The sequence below is a fragment of the Bos grunniens genome, chromosome 1 (assembly GCF_055505025.1).
Source record: "Bos grunniens cultivar Pamir isolate PY7600 chromosome 1, Bosgru_T2T1.0, whole genome shotgun sequence".
Taxonomy (NCBI): Eukaryota; Metazoa; Chordata; class Mammalia; order Artiodactyla; family Bovidae; genus Bos; species Bos grunniens.
In genome coordinates, this window is record NC_141165.1 from 85,098,719 (window position 1) to 85,115,334 (window position 16,616).

Consider the following 16,616-nt stretch of genomic DNA (forward strand, 5'->3'; position numbering starts at 1 on the left):
AAAAAAAACACACTATTGGAATCAGTTCAGGAAACTAGTTGCACATTAACAGCACTAGCACTAAAAAGACTAATAATCTCTATTGTCTTGAAGCAAACTATACTTTTAGCCCTGGCTTCAAACAAACCTCATTTTTAAAGACTTAATTTACTCTAACGGGATAATTTATAAAATACTCTGAACTTAAAAAAAAATAAAATAAAAAAATAAAATACTCTGAACTTAAGATTTCTTGACAGGACAGACTTCAACATACATTTAAACTATTTCCTTGCCAAAAGTCTATCTTAATCATAACTTTTCACATATAAAACTATAAAAAGAGCAAGACAGTCTTATATAAAGCAATAATATAAGACTTACTAATTTAAAGAAAATATCAAGAATAGGACTATTACAAAGGATATTTTATTACCAAAAAAACTTATTATGTTAATTTAAAATCAGTAACTTTAAAAAAATTTTTGATTCTCATTATGTTACACTGTTTAAGCAGTCTGAGTCCAAAAGATTCCTTGAATTAAAATAAATCAAATATACCATCATTAGCATCCAAATTCAACAGAAGGCAAAAATAAAACTAATAAGGGGTCATTAGAAACAAGTTCGGAGAAGGCAATGGCACCCCACTCCAGTACTCTTGCCTGGAAAATCCCATGGATGGAGGAGCCTGGTAGGCTGCAGTCCATGGGGTCGCTAAGAGTCGGACACGACTGAGCGACCACTTTCACTTTTCACTTTCATGCATTGGAGAAGGAAACGGCAACCCACTCCAGTGTTCTTGCCTGGAGAATCCCAGGGAAAGGAGAGCCTGGTGGGCTGCCGTCTATGGGGTCGCACAGAGTCGGACACGACTGAAGCGACTTAGCAGCAGCAGCAGTAGAAACAAGTTGGTGTAAAATGTTAGAGCTAAAATCATAAAAGTCTTGGAGAAAAAACAAAGGGATAAATTTGAATGATCTAGGATTTAGCAATGGATTCTTGGATATGACCCCAAAAGTAAGAGGAACAGAAGAAAAAAAAAAAAGATAAATTGGATTTCATCAAAATTAAAACTTCTAGAGAAGGGCCAAGATGGCAGAGTAGAACCGTAATATGATCTCCTCTCACAAGTGCACCAAACTCACAACAATCCGTAGACCAACCATTGTTGAAAAAAACCTGAAACCTACCAGGGAAGAGTCTCTCCAACTAAAGACATAAAGACAGAACCACAATGAGACGGGTAGTAGGGGTGTGCCTGTGATATGATCAAATCTCATACCCCCCCACAAAGTAAGCAACCCATAAACTAGAGTATAATTAGATTACAGACATTCTCCTGCAAGAGTGAGAATGCTGAGCCCCACATCAAGCCCCTGGATCAAGGTCTGGCACTAGGAGGAAGAGACCCCAGAACATTTGGTTTTGGAAGCCAGTGGAGTTTGACTGCAAAAGCTCCACAGGATTGGGAGAAATCGAGACTTCACTCTTAAAGAGTGCACACAAAATTTCAGGTGCATCAGGACCTAGGGCAAAAGCAGTAACTGGATAGTAGCCTGGGTCGAATCCACTGCTGATCTCTGGAGTGTCTTCTGGCGAGACAAGGTGGATGTGGCCCATCCTGGGGACACAAACACTGCTGATGAATGTACTGGAAAACACTGACCTATGGGGCCTCTCCCAGAGGGTGATATTCTGGCACAAAGACCCAGCCCCACCTAAAAGCCTGTAGTCTCCAGTGTTGGGACACCTCAGGCCAAACGAAAAAGCGAGTGGGAACATATTCCCACTGATCAGCTGACAGGCTACCTAAAGATTTCCTGAGCACAGCAGCCTCCAAACACACCCCTAGAAAGGCCCTGCCCACCAGAGGACAAAAACCCAGCCCCACCACCAGAGGGTAAACACTGGCCCCTCCTGCCAGACTCCATAAGCCTATAGACCAGCCTTAACCACCAGGGGGCAGATACTAGAAGCAAAAAAATTACGGTCCTGCAGCGTGCAAGCCAAATTCACAAACACAGGCCAGACATTACCCTAGAATTACTTGGTCCCTAGTCCCTTGTGACAAGAGGGAACAAGGGGACAGTCACAAGGAGACAAGTCCCTTGTGACTGCTGGGACACACTGGACATCTCCTTTGGAGGGTCACTTTTCCATGACAAGAAACCCAATGAACGTACAACAAACAAAAATACAAACAGCAATTTAGACAAAATGAGGCAACCCACTCCAGTATTCCTGCTTAGAAATCACTGCCCCTGAAGAGAAAAAAAGAATGAAAAGAAATGAGGACTTTGGTCTTGGAAGCCAGTGGAGCTTTACTGCAAAACCTCCACAAGATTGGGAGAAACAGAGACTTCACTCTTAAAGACTGCACACAAAATCTCAGTTTAAGAGACTTCTGGGACAAGTGTGATAATATTCGCATTACAGGGGTCCCAAAGGAGAAGAGAAGGTTCTGAGAACGTATTAGAAGAGGTACTAGCCAAAACTTTCTTAATCTGGGGAAGGAAAGAGTCACCCAAGCACAGGAAGTGCAGAGACTCTCATACAGGATTAGCCCAGAGAGGAATACATTAAAACACACTGTAATCAAAATGACAAAAATTAAAGACAAGAGAGAGTATTTGAAACTGGAGCGTATTATACAGAGTGAAGTAAGCCAGAAAGAAAAACACCAATACTACAGTATACTAATGAATATACAAAAAAGATCTTCATGACCAAGATAATCACAATGGTGTGATCACTCACCTAGAGCCAGACATCCTGGAATGCAAAGTCAAGTGGGCCTTAGAAAGCATCACTACAACAAAGCTAGTGGAGGTGACAGAATTCCAGTTGCTATTTCAAATCCTGAAAGATGATGCTGTGAAAGTGCTGCACTCAATATGCCAGCAAATTTGGAAAACTCAGCAGTGGCCACAGGACTGGAAAAGGTCAGTTTTCATTCCAATCCCAAAGAAAGGCAATGCCAAAGAATGCTCAAACTACCGCACAATTACACTCATCTCACACGCTAGCAAAGCAATGCTCAAAATTCTCCAAGCCAGGCTTCAACAGTAGGTGAACCATGAACTTCCAGATGTTCAAGCTGGTTTTAGAAAAGGCAGAGGAACCAGAGATCAAATTGCCAACATCCGCTGGATCATCAAAAAAGCAAGAGAATTCCAGAAAAATATCTATTTCTGCTTTATTGACTATGCCAAAGCCTTTGACTGTGTGGATCCCAAAGAACTGTGGAAAATTCTTCAAGAGATGGGAATACCAGACCACCTTACCTGCCTCTTGAGAAACCTACAATGCAGGTCAGGAAGCAACAGTTAGAACTGGCCATGGAACAACAGACTGGTTCCAAATAGGAAAAGGAGTACGTCAAGGCTGTATATTGTCACACTGCTTATTTAACTTATATGCAGAGTACGTCATGAGAAACACTGGGCTGGAAGAAGCACAAGCTGGAACCAAGATTGCTGGGAGAAATATCAATAACCTCAGATATGCAGATGACATCACCCTTATGGCAAAAAGTGAAGAGGAACTAAAAAGTCTCTTAATGAAAGTAAAAGAGGAGAGTAAAAAAGTTGGCTTAAAACTCAACATTCAGAAAACTAAGATCATAGCATCTGGTCTCATCACTTCATGGGTAATACATGGGGAAACAGTGGAAACAGTGGCAGACTTTATTTTGGGGGGCTCCAAAATCACTGCAGATGGTGACTGCAGCCATGAAATTAAAAGACGCTTACTCCTTGGAAGGAAAGTTACGACCAACCTAGATAGCATATTAAAAAGCAGAGACATTACTTTGCCAGCAAAGGTCCTAGTCAAGGCTATGGTTTTTCTAGTAGTCACGTATGGATGTGAGAGTTGAACTGTGAAGAAAGCTGAGTGCCAAAGAATTGATGCTTTTGAACTGTGGTGTTGGAGAAGACTCTTGAGAGTCCCTTGGACTGCAAGGAGATCCAACCAGTCCATTCTGAAGGAGATCAGTCCTGGGTATTCTTTGGAAGGAATGATGCTAAAGCTGAAGCTCCAGTACTTTGGCCACCTCATGTGAATAGTTGACTCATTGGAAAAGACTCTGATGCTGAGAGTGATCACGGGCAGGAGGAGAAGGGGACGACAGAGGATGAGATGGCTGGATGGCATCACTGACTTGATAGACATGAGTTTGAGTGAACTCCGGGAGTTGGTGATGGACAGGGAGGCCTGGAATGCTGCAATTCATGGGGTCGCAAAGAGTTGGACACGACTGAGTGATTGATCTGAACTGAAATGAACGCATATTTATGGAATTTAGAAAGATGGTAACGATAACTCTGTATGCGAGACAGCAAAAGAGACATAGATGTATACAACAGTCTTATGGACTCTGTGGGAGAGGGCAAGGGTGGGATGATTTGGGAGAATGGCATGAAACATGTATAATATCATATATGAAACGAATCGCAAGTCCAGGTTCGATGCATGATACAGGATGCTCGGGGCTGGTGCACTGGGATGACCCAGAGGGATGGTAAGGGAAGGGAGGTGGGAGGGGGGTTCAGGATGGTGAACACATGTACACCTGTGGCAGATTCATGTTGATGTATGGCAAAACCAATACAATATTGTAAAAAATAAAATAAAAGCAAGAAGGAAAAGGTAACAAATAACATACAAGGGAACTCCCATAAGGCTATCAGCAAATTTTTCAGCAAAACTTAACCCACCAGAAGAGAATGATATGATATATTTAAAGCGATGAAAGAAAAAAACATACAACCAAGAATACTCTACCTAGTAAGACTTTCATTGAGGTTTTATGAAGAAGTCAAAAACTTTACAGACTAGCAAAAGCTAAAAGAATTCAGCACCACCAAAGCAGCTTTACAACAAATCCTAAGGGAACTTCCCTAGGCAGAAAAGAAAAGGCCACAACTAGAAACAAGAAAATTACAAAACAGAAAAGCTCATTGGTAAAAGCAAACACACACAAAAGGTAGGAAACAATCCAAAAACAAAGCTAATAGTAAGGTTAAAGGACAAAAGTAGTAAAAATCATTTGTATCCACAATAAGCAGTTAAGGGATACACAAAACAATCTGATGCAAAATATAATACCCAAAACAGTGATTATGAGGGAGGCAAGTACAAATGAAGTTTATCTGAAATGTGTTTGAAAATTAAAAGGTCAGCAATTTAAAACAAGCACATACAAATATAGACTCCTATATAAAAATCGCATGGTAACCACAAAACAATAATCTATAATAGATATACACACAAAGAAGAAAAAATAATCTAAATAGAACACTAAAGAGAGTTATCAAACCACAATAAAGAGAACAAAAAAGGAAAATAGGAAGAAAGACCTACAAAAACAAATGCAGAAAAATTAAGAAAATAGCAATAGGAACATACATATTGGTTATCATCACCTTAAATGTAAATGAAATAAATGCTCCTACCAAAAGACAGAGACTGGCTGAATAAATACCAAAATAAGGCCTGTATACCTGCTGCCTATAAGAGACTCACCTCAGATCTAGAGACACATATGGACTGGCAGTAAGTGGATGGAAAAAAGGTATTCAGTGCAACTAGAAATCAAAAGAAAAGTTGGAATAGTAATACTTGTGTCACACAAAATATACTGTCAAATAAAAACAATAGACAGAGAAAGACACTACATGATGATTAAAGGATCAACTCACAAAGAAGGTAGCACAGTTTTAAATACACAGATACCCAACATAGGAGCCCCTCAATATATAAGCCAAACGTTAAAAGACATAAAAGGAGAAACTGATGTTAATACAATAAAGTGGTGGACGTTAGCATCCCACTTACATCAATGGACAGATTAATCAGACAGAAAATCAATAAGGAAACATGGGACTTAAATGATACATTAGGCCAGATGGACTTAACTGACATTTATAGAGCATTCCATCCAAAAGCTGTGGGACACACATTCTTTTCAAGTGTACATGGAACAGTCTCCAGAATACATCACATGCTAGGACATACAGCAAGCCACAGTGAATTTAAGAAAACTGAAATTAAATCAAATATTGCTGCTATCTTTTCAAACTACAAGGCTATAAAGCTAGAAATCAACTACAAGAAAAAACTTGAAAAGATACAGACAGATGGAAGCTACAAAATATGCTACTAAGCAAGTGAAGAAATCAAAGAGGAAATTTTTAAATGTCTAAAGACTAATGCCTAAAAGAGTAAAATTACTATCCAAAACCTATGGGATACAGCAGAGGCAGTTCTAAGAGGGAAGTTCATAGCAATACAAGTTTACCTAAGGAAACAAGAAAAGTCTCAAAACTTAACCTTACATAAGAAGCAACTAGAGAAAGAACAACAAACAAAACTCAATGTTAGTAAAAGAAAATAAATCACAAAGATCAGAGCAGAAATAAATGAAATAGAGACTTCAAAAACAACAGAAAGATCAATGAAACCAAAACTTGGTTCTTTGAAAAGATAACTAATTCAACAATGAAAAGTTGAAAGCATTTCCTCTAAGATCAACAGTAAGGATGCCCATTCTCACCACTTATATTCAACACAGTTTTGGAAGTCCTTGCCATAGCAATTAGAGAAGAAAAGGAAATAAAAGCAATCCAAATTGGAAGAGAAGTAAACCTGTCACTGTTGCAAATATTTCTATGTCAACCTTTAGACAGTCTCATCAAGAATAAAAGGGAGATGACCAAATAAAGAAAATCAGAAATGAAAATGGGGAAGTTATAACCACCACCACATAAATACAAAAGATCATCGGGAGAATACTACAAGCAACTATACACCAATTAAAAAGGACAACTAGAAGAAATGGACAAATTCTTAGAAAGGTACACTCTCACAAGACTGAACCGAGAGGAAACAGAATATACGAACAGGTCAACTACCAGTACGTAAACTGAATCAGTAATTTTAAAATTCCCAGCAAATAAAAGCCAATGACAAGATGGTTTCTAAGGTGAATTCCACCAAACATTTAGAGAAGAGTTAATACCTATCCTTCTGAAACTATTCCAAGAAACTGCAAGGTAAGAAACACTCCCAGACTCATTCTATGAGGCCACCAACACCCTGATACCAAAACCAGAAAAAGGTTATCAAAAAAGAAAAGTATAGGCCAATATCACTGATGAACACAATGTAAAAATCCTCAACAAAATATGAATCCAAACTCAATCCAACAATACATTAAAAGGATGATACACCATGATCAAGTTGGATTTATTCCAAGATGTAAGGACTTTTCAATATCTGCAAATTAATGAATGTGATAACATCACATTAACAAACTGAGGAATAAAAACCATATGATCATCTCAACCAATGCAGAAAAAGCTTTTGATAAAATTCAACATCAATTTATAATAAAAACTAGTCCAAAAATAGGCATAGAGGGAACATACTTCAACATAATAAAGGCGATATATGACAAGTCCACAGCCAACATCACACTCAATGATGAAAACATGAAAGCATTTTCTATAAGATAATGAAGAAGACAAAGGATGCCCATTCTCACCACTTTTATTCAGCATAGTTTTGGAAGTCCCAGACACAGAAATTAAAGAAAAGGAAATAAAAGGAATCTGAGCTCGAAAAAAAGAAGTGAAACTGTCATGGTTTGCACATGGCATTTCTATGCTCTACACAGGAAATCTTAAAGATGCTACCAGAAAACTACTAGAGCCCATGAATGAATTCAGCAAAGTTGAAAGATACAAAATTAACGTACAGAAACTCACTGTATTTCTATACACTAACAACCAAATATCAGAAAGAGAAATTAAGAAAACAACCCCATTTACTATTGCATCAAAAAGAATGAAATATCTGGAAATAAACCAACTTAAAGATGCAAAATGAAAAGACAACCTACAGAATGGAAGAAAATATTTGCAAACATTACAAATGACAAGGGATTAATTTCCAAAATATACAAACAGCTCACAAAGCTAAGAATCAAAAAAAGAAAACAACCCAATCAATAATGAGCAGAAGACCTAAACAGGTATTTCTCCAAAGATGGCCAACAGGCACATGAAAATATTTTCAACATCACTAATTATTAGAGGAATGCAAATCAAATCATAGTATCTCAGGAACACCTCACATCAGTCAAAATGGCTATCATCAAAAAAATCCAAAAACAATAAATGCTGGGGAGAGTGTGGAGGGACAGGAACCCTCATACACTATTGGTGGGAATGTAAACTGGTGCAGCTACTATAGAGAAGTATGGAGGTGTCTTAAAAAACTAAAAACAGATTTGCCATATGACCCAGCAATCCCCTTCCTGAGCATATATCCAGAGAAAACTCTAATTTCAAAAGATACAAGCACCCCAATGTTCATAGCAGTAGTATTTACAGTAGCCAAGACATGGAAACAACCTAAATGTCCATCAACAGAGAAATAAATAAAGAAGATGTGGTGTGTAGGTATACACACACACACACACACACAACTACTCATAATACTAGAATACTATTCAGCCACTAAAAAGAATGAAATATAGCAACATGGATAGACCTAGAAATTACCAAGTGAAGTAAGAGAGAGAAAGACAAATATCATATGATGTCACTTATATGTGGAATCTTAAAAAAACTGATATAAATGAACTTATTTACAAAACATAAACAGACTCAAAGACACAGAAAACAAACTTTGGGCTACCAAAGGGGACAGTTGGCAGGGGGGTGGGGGGGTGTAGTTGAAGATAAATTAGGAGTTTGGGATTACCATATATACCTTATTACATATAAAACTGGAGCAGGAAATGGCAACCCACTCCAATATTCTTGCCTGGAGAATTCCATGGACAGAGGAACCTGGTGGGCTACAGTTCATGGGGTCGCAAAGAGCTGGACACGACTGAGTGACTAACACATATAAAATAGGTAAATAACAAGCACCTGCTGTATAGCACAGGGAACCATATTCAATACCTTGTAATAACCTATAATAGAAAGAAATCTGAAAAAGAATATATATATATATGTATAACTGAATCACTTTGTTAAACACTTGAAACTAACATAACATTGTGAACTTACTATACTTCAATAAAACAATTAAAACTTTAATGCATCAAAGGACATTTATCAAGAAAGTAAAAAAACAACTTACAGAATAGGAAAAATTATTTACATATCATACATCTGATGAGGATTTAATATCTACAATATATAAAAAATTCAATTTAAATAAATTTTAAAATGGGCAAATTACTTAAGCGGACAACAATGGTAACAATGGCATAAGGAAATACACAAATGGTCAATAAACACATGAAAAGATGCTTAACCACGTTAGTCAAGCAAGAAATGCAAATCAAAGCCGCAATAAGATACCAATTCACACCTACTACAATGGCTATAACAAAACGGAAGGAAGGAAGGTAGACAGATAGGTAGATAGATAGATAACAAGTATTGACCCAGATGTAAAAACTGGAACACTCATACATTGCTAGTAGGGATGTAAATGGGAATGTAAAATGTTGTAGCCTCTGTGGAAATCAGTTTGATGTTTTCCCAAAAAGATAAACATAGAATTACTTATGACCCAGCAATTCTACATCTAGATACGTAACCAAAAGAACTGACAGCAGAAACTGAAGAAGATACTTTTACATGATAATTTTGGTATAAATAAAATTTGAACCACAATTAAAATATTATCAGATCAATTCATCCTTAATATGTTGTCCCCCCCCAAAAAAACAAGAAAATCAAATTAACTAAAAACCAGAAAGTAGCAGAATTTACAAAGAATTTAAGTATTGATATTCCCCTCTCACAAACAGTTAAATTTTGAAACACTGAATAATTATACGTCATACATATTAGATTTTTTAAAAATTATAAAAAATATATAGCTTACAAAGTACCATATTTTCAGTAAACTTTTATAAAATGTATAAAGGCATTTCATCACATTCCAAAAGTAATATATATCCCTCATTCTTAAACATCTGTCCTCATATCTTAAACACACACATAAATAGCTCAAAGAATACAACAGTCTTTAATATTAGCAACTTATTAGACACAGGGGATATATTTGTAATTAAAAGAAATAGCCAAATTTAGAATGATGACTTGTACATCTGTCTTTCTTCTTGAAATAACTGCTTAACAATTTACAAAGGCACAACTTAAAGAGAAAAAATTAACTTTTATGAGTGTGCACTTCATTGAAATTAAAGTTCACTATTACAGGATGGGAAATAATACACATGTATAGTTCCATCTTTTCTCTCTCACACACACATGCATTTTAGATCCACCCAACTAAAAAGTTGTTAATAAATCAAAGTCTGTGAATTTCAACTTAAGTAATTCCATAAAATATTGCCACCAAAGAAAAGTAATAAAGCATTAGCATGGCCATAATAACCCCTACTTACTAACACTTACTGTGTGAAAATTTATCATTTCTTGAAGACTGTCGGAAAATTTGGTCAAACTTGTCTGAGAAAGAAATCAAAAGAAAACCAAGTTATTTAAGAGCTACTAATACATGCTAGAAAAACATAATTTCAGCATTTGTGACAGAAAGATCAAGTTACAGTGTAAACAGTAACATTTATTTCTCACTAGGACAATCTCACTACTTCTCAGACATGGTCTGCATAGAAGTCTACAGGTAGTAACATGAAACTCAAGAACAGTCAAAGAATTAAACTGTCTATCAATATTATTATACTAACTAATTGAAATGGCATATATAAACCTAAAAGTTAAAAGTGAGTGTATTAAGACTGTGTGCATTTAGGTATCTATGAATCACATAATTATCAAATTACATCATTTTTTTCACTAGCTATTATTCCTCATAAAAGAAACATTATAATACCACATAATATAGCAGGGGGTCTAAGCTAACATAGCTAGTTGACCAGAACTTTCCTATGCAGCCCCCCAAATGTACAGTTAGATACTAGTCTTAAGTTAATGTTCTCTGCTTGCACTAATAAACTTGATCCTACCCTACCTGCTCAGGTGCCCTTCTAGATGCTTCAGCTCATCTATCAGCAAGTACAGTAAACAGACATTTACAACATAGATCAACCATCACCTTCTAACTGTCTTAGAACACAGGATTATATAAGATAGCACCAATAGGTGTTAGCTTTTCCACTTCTGATTTTAAGGACCACCACTATTATTAATAAGGTACATAAATATAGTTATTTAATAACATGTTGCATTGATCATTGTAACTAAGTTTAATAATACTAACCTCAACTACAGCATCATTACTAGAATACTGTGCCAGGTCTCGAATCCCATTCATGAACTGTTTATTTGCAACACAAAAGGCTTTTCCAGTATCAATCATTGCAATACACAGTTTCACAAGCTGAAAAAGAAACACATTATATAACTGAAAAAAATTTTTAATTAATTGAACAAGTATTATCAATAACCACATGAGTTTGCCTAGTTAAGATTACAGTTCATCAATAAATCAAAACTAAACAAAAAGTGTTCTTTTTTTCCCTTTGGCTTATAAAGTAAATCATAAGAGAGCTGTATCAAAAAACAAAAGATGACCTTTCAGGATGCAGAGAGTGTCTTATAACACCAACCACCAATCAAGTTAATTTTTAATTTTATCAAGTTAAATTCAACACTGTAACTTAACTCCACAAAAATGTATTAAGCATCTCTTGGAAAGAATAAAAGGAAACTTAGGCAGAGCAAGCAGTTTGACAAAAGATTTTTTGAAAACACAACTGTATATGGTGGAGGAAAGGGAAGTAAACGGGTACGGTGGGTGAGTCATGCTGGTCCTTTTAGTATCAGACTATCAGAGCAGAATTGATTAATCAACTGTATTTCTCCAATGCCTACCTTTCTAGGCACTATACTAAATCTTAGAACTGGGCTTCTCCTTTTCCCCATTCTCTTTTTATCTTTCCCTTTTTAATCTTTCTCTTTTTCCTGTCCATTCCGTTTCTTTTTCTAGCCCTTCTTTTTTATTTCACACAAAACATTTTCTTTAAGCAAACAATATCTTGGGTGAAAGTTAAACATAATAAAGATGAAAGTGGAGTTGATCTAGAAGGAAGGGTAATGACAGCATGGGAAGTGGGGTCACCAAGAAGAGGATAAACAGCTCAGGAAAACTTTAGAAGACAACACAAGGATCTCGGGAGTATAATTTAAAACTGTTACCCTGGAATCTGGAGCAACGTTAAATAAAAAAAAAATCTCTGTTCTAATATGGAAAAAAATCTATTTCTGTTTTATTGAATATGCTAAGGCCTTTGACTGTGTGGATCACAACAAACTGGAAAATCCTTCAAGAGACAGGAATACCAGACCACCTTACCTGCCTTGTGAGAAATCTGTATGCAGGTCAAGAAGCAACAGTGAAAACTGGACATGGAACAACGGACTGGTTCCAAATTGGGAAAGGAGTATGTCAAGGCTGTATATTGTCACCCTGCTTATTTAACTTCTATGCAGAGTACATCATGAGAAACGCTGGGCTGGATGAAGCACAAGCTGGAATCAAGAATGCCAGGAGAAATATCAATAGCCTCAGATATGCAGATGACACCACCATTATGGCAGAAAGCAAAGAGGAATTAAAGAGCCTCTTGATGAAAGTAAAAGAGGAGACTGAAAAAGCTGGCTTAAAACTCAACATTCAAAAAACGAAGATCATGGCATCCGGTCCCATCACTTCCTGGCAAACAGATGGGGAAACAATGGAAACAGTGACAGACTTTATTTTTTTGGGCTCCAAAATCGCTGCAGATGGTGACTGCAGTCATGAAATTCAAAGGCACCTGGCTCCTTGGAAGAAAAGCTATGACAAACCTAGACAGCGTATTAAAAGGCAGAGACGTTACTTTGCTGACAAAGGTCCATATAGTCCAAAGCTATGGCTTTTCCAGTAGTCATGTATGGATGTGAGAGTTGGACCATAAAGAAGGCTCAGTTTCAAAGAGCTGATGCTTTTCAATTATGGTGTTGGAGAAGACTTGAAACTCCCTTGGACTGCAAGGAGATCAAACCAGTCAATCCTAAAGGAAACCAACCCTGAATATTCACTGGAAGGACTCATGCTGAAGCTGAAACTCCAATACTTTGGCCACCTGATGTAAAGAGCTGACTCATTAGAAAAGACCCTGATGCTGAGAAAGACTGAAGGTAGGAGAAGGGGAAGACAGAGGATGAGATGGCTGGATGGCATCATCGACTCAATGAACATGAGTCTGAGCAAGCTGCGGGCGACGGTGAAGGACAGCGAACCCTGGTGTATTGCAGGCCATGGGGTCACAAAGAATCAGACACGACTGAGCAACTGAACAACAACAAAATCCTAACCATTAGAAAAACAGGTAAATTCTATTTAGCACAAACACAACTGCTATGCTCATCACAACTATGCAAAAGAGAATAAAGGAAGAACATCTGACCAGGACTATGGAGTTCAAAGAAGGATTCCTGCAAAAGGAAACACTTGAGAAAAGCCCTGAAGACCAACAGGAATTAGTCAATCAGATAAGGGTAATAAGACACTACTTTAGGAAAAGCATGAGCTAACCCTGAAGCTTACAAGGCAGGGTAAACCAGAAGCACTAAGGAGCTTGCTGCTAAGCCACTTCAGTCGTGTCCGACTCTGTGCGACCCCATAGACGGCAGCCCAGCAGGCTTCCCTGTCCCTGTGATTCTCCAGGCAAGAACCTGGAGTGGGTTGCCATTTCCTTCTCCAGTGCATGAAAGTGAAATGTGACAGTGAAGTCGCTCAGTCATGTCCTACTCTTAGCGACCCCATGGACTGCAGCCTACCATGCTCCTCTGTCCGTGGGAGTTTCCAGGCAAGAGTACTGGAGTGGGGTGCCATTGCCTTCTCCACTAAGGAGCTTAGTTCAGTGCAAAAATGTACACAAGGGTCAGATCAGGAAAAACATTGTGGGCAAAGCAAAGGTGTTCACATAATATATGAAAAGAAATGGGAAACAATAAAGACACCCTACATCTTAGAAGCATGGCTTAGGGCATCTCTCTGGCAAACAGAGGATGATGGCTTTATATTAGAAAAGAGGACAATTTAAAGATGTAGAGAGGGAAAAGAGAGAGGTGATTAAAGCAAAGTCTTTCTCAAAGAAGTTAAGTCTGGAAGTGCATAGGAAAAGGGGTGCTTTTATCACTCAAATGTGTGTGTGTGTGGAATGGATTAAGGACAGATTCTGTTAAGTTTCCAGATTAAAAGCAAGAAATAAAATGTTCCCATCAAAAGGAAGACACAAGTTCCTCTACTAAAAATGAAGAATAAGCTGGTAAATCTTGAGAGAACAGTGAATATAAGAGCTGCTAAAGGTGAATGCTCAAGCTACCACACAAATGCACTCATCTCACACGCTAGTAAAGTAATGCTCAAAATTCTCCAAGCCAGGCTTCAGCAATACGTAAACCATGAACTTCCAGATGTTCATGCTGGTTTTAGAAAAGGCCAGAGAACAAATTGCCAACATCCGCTGGATCATCAAAAAAGCAAGAGAGTTCCAGAAAAATATCTATCTCTGCTTTATTGACTATGCCAAAGCCTTTGACTGTGTGGATCACCACAAACTGTGGAAAATTCTTCAAGAGATGGGAAGGCCAGACCACCTGAGCTGCCTCTTGAGAAACCTATATGCAGGTCAGGAAGCAACAGTTAGAACTGGATATGGAACAACAGACTAGTTCCAAATAGGAAAAGGAGTACGACAAGGCTGTATATTGTCACCCTGCTTATTTAACTTATATGAAGAATACATCATGAGAAACGCTGGGCTGGATAAAGCACAAGCTGGAATCAAGATTGCCGGGAGAAATATCAATAATCTCAGATATGCAGATGACAGCACCCTGATGGCAGAAAGTGAAGAAGAACTAAAGAGCCTCTTGATGAAAGTCTCCTTGAAAGAGGAGACTGAAAAAGTCGGCTTAAAGCTCAATATTCAGAAAACTAACATCATGGCATCCAGTCCCATCACTTCATGGCAAATAGATGGGGAAACAGTGACTGACTTTATTTTGGGGGCTCCAAAATCACTGCAGATGGTGACTGCAGCCATGAAATGAAAAGATGCTTACTCCTTGGAAGATGACCAACCTAGACAGCATATTAAAAAGCAGAGACATTACTTTGTCAACTAAAGTCCATCTAGTCAAGGCTATGGTTTTTCCAGTAGTCATGTATGGATGTGTGAGAGTTGGACTATAAAGAAAGCTGAGCACTGAAGAATTGATGCTTTTGAACTGTGGAGAAGACTTTTGAGAGTCCCTTGGACTGCAAGGAGATCCAACCAGTCCATCCTAAAGGAAATAAGTCCTGAATATGCATTGGAAGGACTGATGTTGAAGCTGAACTCCAATACTTTGACCACCTGATGCAAAGAGCTGACTCATTTGAAAAGACCTTGATGCTGGGAAAGATTGAGGGCAGGAGGAGAAGGGGATGACAGAGGATGAGATGGTTGGATGGCATCACCCACTCAATGGACATGAGTTTGGGTAAACTCAGGGAGTTGGTGATGGACAAGAGAGGCCTCTGGCGTGCTGCAGTCCATGGGATCACAAAGAGTCGGACATGACTGAGTGACTGAACTGAAATGAACTGAAAGATAGTAAGATAACCTGACTGAGTCTTGAAAAAACTGCTTTGCATCAAGAATCCCACCAATCCGTTTCACCAAACAAGTGTGTAACTTTTCCTGAAGGGCTCTGAGGCCCAGATATGAGATAGAGAATATAGAAGATTAGACAAATACAGTCAAAATTCTGCAGAATAGGTGCTGTGGAAAGAAAATGGAGGTCTTCAGAAGAGAAATGATGATATAAAACTAAGAGCAGACTAGAAGGGTTCACCAGAGAAGGCAATGGCACCCTACTCCAGTACTCTTGCCTGGAAAATCCCATGGACAGAGGAGCCTGGTAGGCTGCAGTCCATGGGGTCGCTAAGAGTTGGACATGACTGAGCGACTTCACTTTCACTTTTCATGTTCATGCACTGGAGAAGGAAATGGCAACCCACTCCAGTGTTCTTGCCTGGAGAATCCCAGGGACGGCGGAGCCTGGTGGGCTGCCGTCTATGGGGTCGCACAGAGTCAGACACGACTGAAGCAACTTAGCAGCAGCAGCAGCAGAAGGGTTCACAGATGTATTACACATAATAGCCAAAAAGTGGAAACAACCCGAATGTCAATCAATGGATGAAAAGATAAATATGGTATATCCATACAACAGCATATTATTCAGCCATGAAAAGGGAAATACTAAAGATGTTACAACATAGACAGATGAACTTTTAAAACATTATGTTAAGTGAAAGGAGCCAGCCACAAAAGGTCAAATATTGCATGATTCCATTTATATGAAATGTATAAGAATAGGCAAATCCATAGAGACAGAATATTAATTAGTGGTTGCCAGAGTATACAGGGAGAGGGAAATTGGAAGTGACTGCTAATGTGTATAGAGTTTATTAGGGTAAGAGAAATGTTCTGAAGTTAAGTAGTGGCAATAGTTGTACACACTGTGAATATACTAAAAAACACTGAGTTCCAAAGTTTAAAATGGTAGATTTTATATTAGGTGAAT

At 38.0% G+C, this 16,616-nt stretch overlaps 1 protein-coding gene across 4 annotated transcripts in view; it reads right to left on the reverse strand.

Moving 5' to 3' along the window:
- Positions 1-16,616, reverse strand: part of ACAP2 (ArfGAP with coiled-coil, ankyrin repeat and PH domains 2) — a 176,261-nt gene that overhangs the window by 93,007 nt on the left and 66,638 nt on the right. For all 4 annotated transcript variants that reach the window (XM_086399294.1, XM_086399275.1, XM_086399284.1 and 1 more), the window contains exons 3-4: positions 11,257-11,376; positions 10,431-10,484 (exon numbers count right to left, since the gene is read on the reverse strand). In XM_086399294.1, the coding sequence (XP_086255420.1) occupies positions 10,431-10,484; positions 11,257-11,376 (174 nt within the window). The remainder of the gene's footprint in view (positions 1-10,430; positions 10,485-11,256; positions 11,377-16,616) is intronic.